The sequence below is a fragment of the Lucilia sericata genome, unplaced genomic scaffold (assembly GCF_015586225.1).
Source record: "Lucilia sericata isolate MDLA Ls3-8-SP2 unplaced genomic scaffold, ASM1558622v1 Contig005014F_arrow, whole genome shotgun sequence".
In the NCBI taxonomy this organism is placed as follows: domain Eukaryota; kingdom Metazoa; phylum Arthropoda; class Insecta; order Diptera; family Calliphoridae; genus Lucilia; species Lucilia sericata.
In genome coordinates, this window is record NW_023997415.1 from 4,889 (window position 1) to 10,274 (window position 5,386).

The 5,386-nt window shown below is 29.9% G+C and overlaps 1 protein-coding gene across 1 annotated transcript; it reads left to right on the forward strand.

Annotated features, from left to right (window-relative positions):
- Positions 1–1,360: 1,360 nt before the first annotated feature.
- LOC119615344 (forkhead box protein P1-B-like) lies at positions 1,361–2,086 on the forward strand (the record flags this gene model as incomplete). Its single annotated transcript, XM_037971407.1, has 1 exon — positions 1,361–2,086. A coding segment is annotated over one exon (726 nt), but the record flags the coding sequence as incomplete, so codon positions are not given.
- Positions 2,087–5,386: the final 3,300 nt, after the last annotated feature.

Below are 5,386 nucleotides of genomic sequence, written 5' to 3' on the forward strand. Positions count from 1 at the left end.
ATTTTTTATATTAGCAATAAAAATTAATAAGTACATATTTTTTGTGAATTTCATTAATTTATATTGCTTTGTTTTAATGTGAGCGTGTTTTTTAAAACTGAAATGTAAAGAATTGCACCTCTATTTGATGTTGCATTTTGGATTCCTTTTAAAAAGTGTCCTGGATAGCTGACCTTTGTGAAACTATGTTCGAAGAAATCAAAAGAGTTCTATTTTCCATTTTAAACTTTTTAATAGATTTCCGGAGCAGAAATTTAACACCAGTTAGTTTTAGACACTAATGAACAAAATAAGTTTCATTAAAATAAAATCGATATTTTTGGGCTCCTCTAGTGTACATACAACATATGTATTTACTTTAAATACTTTTCAAGAATGCATTTAAATGAAAGTAAATGAAAACTTTCTCGTTTTTCTTGGATTTTTCCGAGACATAAATACTAATCTTTGAATAGAAATAATATTTGCAAAGCCCGAAAATAACGGCTCCACTTTATTTTTTGTAATTTTTTTCCCAAAAAAAAACCATCAAGTTTTGAAATATATTTAGTTATTCCTAAAATAAACCCTTTTAAAGGTTTCCCAATGAACACCTATGCTGGATAAACCTAAAATGTGGTCAGATTTAAAATAGAGCGAAAGTGTAATAAAGTTTCCCAAAAATTTCGTACAAATATGTAGTTGTATGAGGTTGTTAGTGATTAATTTGTTGAAGATAATGTCATGCCATCTTGCCTATGCAAACATTGGTTTTACATTTGTTAAAAATATATTTTCTTATATTTTATTACAATTTTTATTAATTACTTAAAAGTTAGATTTCTTACTTACTTTTGTACTTTCTAAACATATTTTACAGTCTTTGATAACTTACACATATTTTTTTTATACTAAACGTAATTATGTTGCAATTATATGTATGTGGATATTTCTAAATACATTTGAGACTACTATTGAAAATGGTATACAAATTAAAAACCGAAATACAATTTTATGGTTTGTTTTTATAAAAAAATAAACAAGTGTGAGTTGTCTATTAATCTATCCTGATCGATTTTATTTTTTTAAGATTTTTTAATACTAATACTTTTTTAATCTAATATAAGCTTATTTTATACATTTTCAATTTTTAATACTTGCATGAAGATTTTTCGATTTTATACATATTCGTTAATTTTTTATAATGTCAATTTCATAAAAATTTTGTCTTCTTTTTTTCCTATACTCTCTTTAATTTTTTTTATAAAATTTTATATAATTAAATCTATAAATATATACATAAACAACGTTTACGCTTCCTAACTGGGTCTGGGTTTGTTTTATAAACAAAACGCAATGCCTCTGATTAAAAAAAATATAGAATGCCATACGTACGAATTTGTCTTTGCACAAATGCTTTGTGCGTTACGAAGATGACTTTAGCTCCTTTTGGATGGTTGACGACAGTGAGTTTGTTAAAAGGCGCCACTTGTCGAGAGGCCGTCCGCGCAAATATGAGCCGTCTTCATCGCCCAATTCAAACTCGCAACAGTTTGGTAACACCATTACTTCGACAGCTTCTAACGAGGCTGTTGATGGCAGCAGTGTTCTCAACGACACAATTGCCAACAGCCCAGATTCATCAACTGCTGTCGCCTCGTCCCGTCAACGATGTGCCAGCAGTGGCAGTAACATGTTTAATAAATCTGGTAATAAAAATAATGGTAGTGAAAATGATGGCGGTAACGACGACTACGATATCTGCGAAGTTAGCCAAAGAAGTCCAGCCGGGTGTCAGACTCACCTTCATAGTGATGGTAAAGAGTACTGTAGCTCCAAGCAACGCCCCCAGCTTCACGGGTCTATTATTGGTATTGCAATCAAAACGAATTTCAATTCTATCATTGATCACAATCGCATGGCTAACAGAACGAATGTTGGTGGCGGTGTTATGGCTACAGGAAATAATCCTGGCGTCGGCGGCATTGATGATATTGGCTCCGTTGGAAGCTTAGACGTTGATAACCACCGTAATGGCACTTTAAATATTGCCAACACAAGTGTCGAAACAGAGGACACGAATGGCTACGATTTTCACACACAGTAAGCAAATCAAAATTAAAATATATTAGATTTTTTAATTATTTCTTAATAGCTATAGCATAATATTTTTAGCTTCTTTAATATTTTATTTACATATTTTTATGTATTCTAATTAAATTATAAAGTTTTTAAAAAATATGGTAAAATTCTGTTGCACCTTAAATAACGAGATTTGTAAAAACATAAGTTACAAGCTTTCCATATAACCTATTTACTAGCATTTACTAGCATTGTACCCGGTATGGTCCACGGTTGTAAGTGTTTCAATAAAGCTTCAATACAAATTAGAGTAAGATATTAACAAATAGTATGTATTTAGAAAAAAGAATAAAGATTTTATAAAACAATTTGTGTAACTTATTTGTTCAATTTGTTCACGACCGATGGTGTACACTGAATAGCGGCTCTTACATGTTACTATTTATTGACAATTATTTCTACCACAATATTGGTGTTCTTACCTACTAATAGGTATAATGAGTCTACAAAATCGGGATGATGAGTCTTCAAAATTCTACAATAGCCTTCTGTGCTCAATATTTCATAGATTCTTTGCATTGGTCCATGGTGGCACGTGTTTTACTGATTCCTTGCGATGTACAGTGGCAGATTTTGCAACTTTAGGGGGACTAAACTCTGAATTTTGAAATGATTAAACATAAAGCTATGAAAACGTCAATAGGCTATATCACTTCTTGATCTTGTACCAAAAAGGGGCATAACGGGTAAAATAGTATTTTTTAAAAAATGTTAATCTCAAAACATTTAAATACATGTATTAGTAAAGTACTTTTGCGACTGCCAACCCTTCAGGGTGTAAAAGCGGGTAAAATAGGGCATTCTACATTTATTTAAAAAAATATGTTTTAAGAGTCAAAATTTTAAATATGAGTGAAAAATTGCTTAAAATAATATCAATTAAATATTAATCTTTAGAAAATTTTAAAACACACGGGTAAAATCGGAAAATATATGTATTTTTGGTACTTTTTTGCACCTTTTGTGCATGTTCCAATTACCCCAGTACACGTTGCAACCACAGCAGATTTAAAAACTTGATAGATCTATACTAGAAAGCATCAGAAGAAAAAGATATACAGTCTTTTTCGGGTGTCATGTAGATTTTTTATTTTTCTATTGTTACAGTTTCCAGTTAAAAGTCCCCGACCACAATACATAAACTTTTACGTATTTTGAAGATTCGTGGTTTTGATTTTGTGGATAAGAGCGCCTATACGTGGGAAGAATTACCCTGCGGCCAAGGGAACTAACATGAAACACGCGCTAGTTCTAAAGTGATAGGAACCGTTCTGACACTTTATATGGCGATTAATTGACACCTCTTTCATACTCTGTGACATGTCACGGAACTTACCTCAGCGAACCTGTGTAATTTCGGAAAATTAATTAATTAATGAAACAATAGCAAAAATTTGCATAAGATGCAAATAATTGTAAATATTTAAAATACAAGCGTTACTCTACACTCGTAAGAATATTACATGTCACTTAACATATCCAAAAGTCTGGAGTATTTAACAATATATTTAATTCAATTTGCAAAAACAAAATTGATTCAATATAGACAAAATGTGGTGTTTATATTATAATAATTTTGTGTCAGTTCCTCAATCAGGAGATAAGTCTATATTTCAGCTATCACACTTCTATACTTTTTGTAATAATATTTTTTCACATATCACGGGATAGGTACTTTTGGATCAATTGATACAAATTTCCCGCAGGGTTATATCTCCGCACGATGGCGACCCAAAGCACATGTCAAAAATCGTGAAAATTGGCTTGACCCACAAAATTACTTATTACTAAAATGGTCAGCCCAAAGCATTGGCCTCAATCCGATTGAGATTTTGTGAGTAATCCTGAAGATACGGTTGGAAGAATACCGAGTAACCCGAATCCATTTGGAGGAGCTTTGACAACAGGTTTAGCGTGAGTTGGCAGAGTATTTCAAACAGAAAATGATGTTTTTTTGTTAAAATTGTAATTTATTTTATTAAATGTTAGATATAAAATAAATCACAAAAAAATTGGATTTGCTTTTTTATTTTTATTGGAAACAAGTAGAAACTACTTACTTTTTTATGGAATAACAACGACGTTGTCCAAAAAATTAAGTAGTTACTGAAAACAAAATATGTGGTTACTAATTTACTTACAGAAACTCTGCGAATAATGGGTTATGTAAACATATAACTATTTATAAATCTATATACTAAAAACGATGAAATAATAATACTCATATTCTGATCGTAATTACAAAACTAAAATATAAAATTTTTCCCAGACGAGATTTGTACCCAGGCGTTCAGTTATTGACAGTGTTTCTTACTCCAGCTGTTTACTTAATGCTCCAATAACTAGTTCTTTTATTACAACTTTGTAATAAAAAAAGTAAAACAATCTCATTTCGAGAAAAAATCAAGTAGGGCAAGAACTATCATCCTCTTGTTTGTTAAATATACATGCTGGATAATTTGTAAATTACTAAATTATTCTAAATTTTCTAAAAATTTCTACCAACTAAATGTTCTAAAAATTTCTACCAAATCTTATTTTCTAATGACATAAAAATTATATAATTATACCTCGTTGGATAACTTTCTCCAGATGATAAGGTTTAGTGAAAATGTTAAGAAAATAAATTGTTTAATGCCATTTTTGAAGAAATAAACAAAATTCCTATTGTAAACGAAATTTTATACATTTCTATCAATTTCCGGCATAGGGTTTCGTTATTTGATTTAGTTATTAATGAACAAAATTAAAACTCATCAAACAAAATCCATTTATGGACATCTCTAAGTTTAATATTTAAACATCAATAACGAGAAGAAATATTTAAAAATTCATTAATTAATGCTAATATTTGGATATTTGATCATCCGTAGATTATAAAAGCAAACCAATTATATTTAGGGTACTGTAAAAGCTGAATATATTTAAAACCTAATTAAGCGGACCAGCAATAGAGGCCGTGGTGACCCGGAAACTATAAAATCTAGGTTCCAAAAGTTTTATAACTAAACTTCACCATCAACGTACATACATACATATATATTAAGAAATTGCGGTTCAACAATATGTCTTTTACTTTCGGTGTGGACGATTTTTTGTTGTAAACGTAAAAAATAAGACTCATGTTTTCACAAATATTAGATAAACAAAAACTAAATTTAAATTTAGATGAGAAACATATTAACCTCTACTTACTACTTAATTCTAGTTTATTTTTTTAAACCTGTTGATTTTTTAAAAGTTCAAAGCGATTTCTTACGAAACG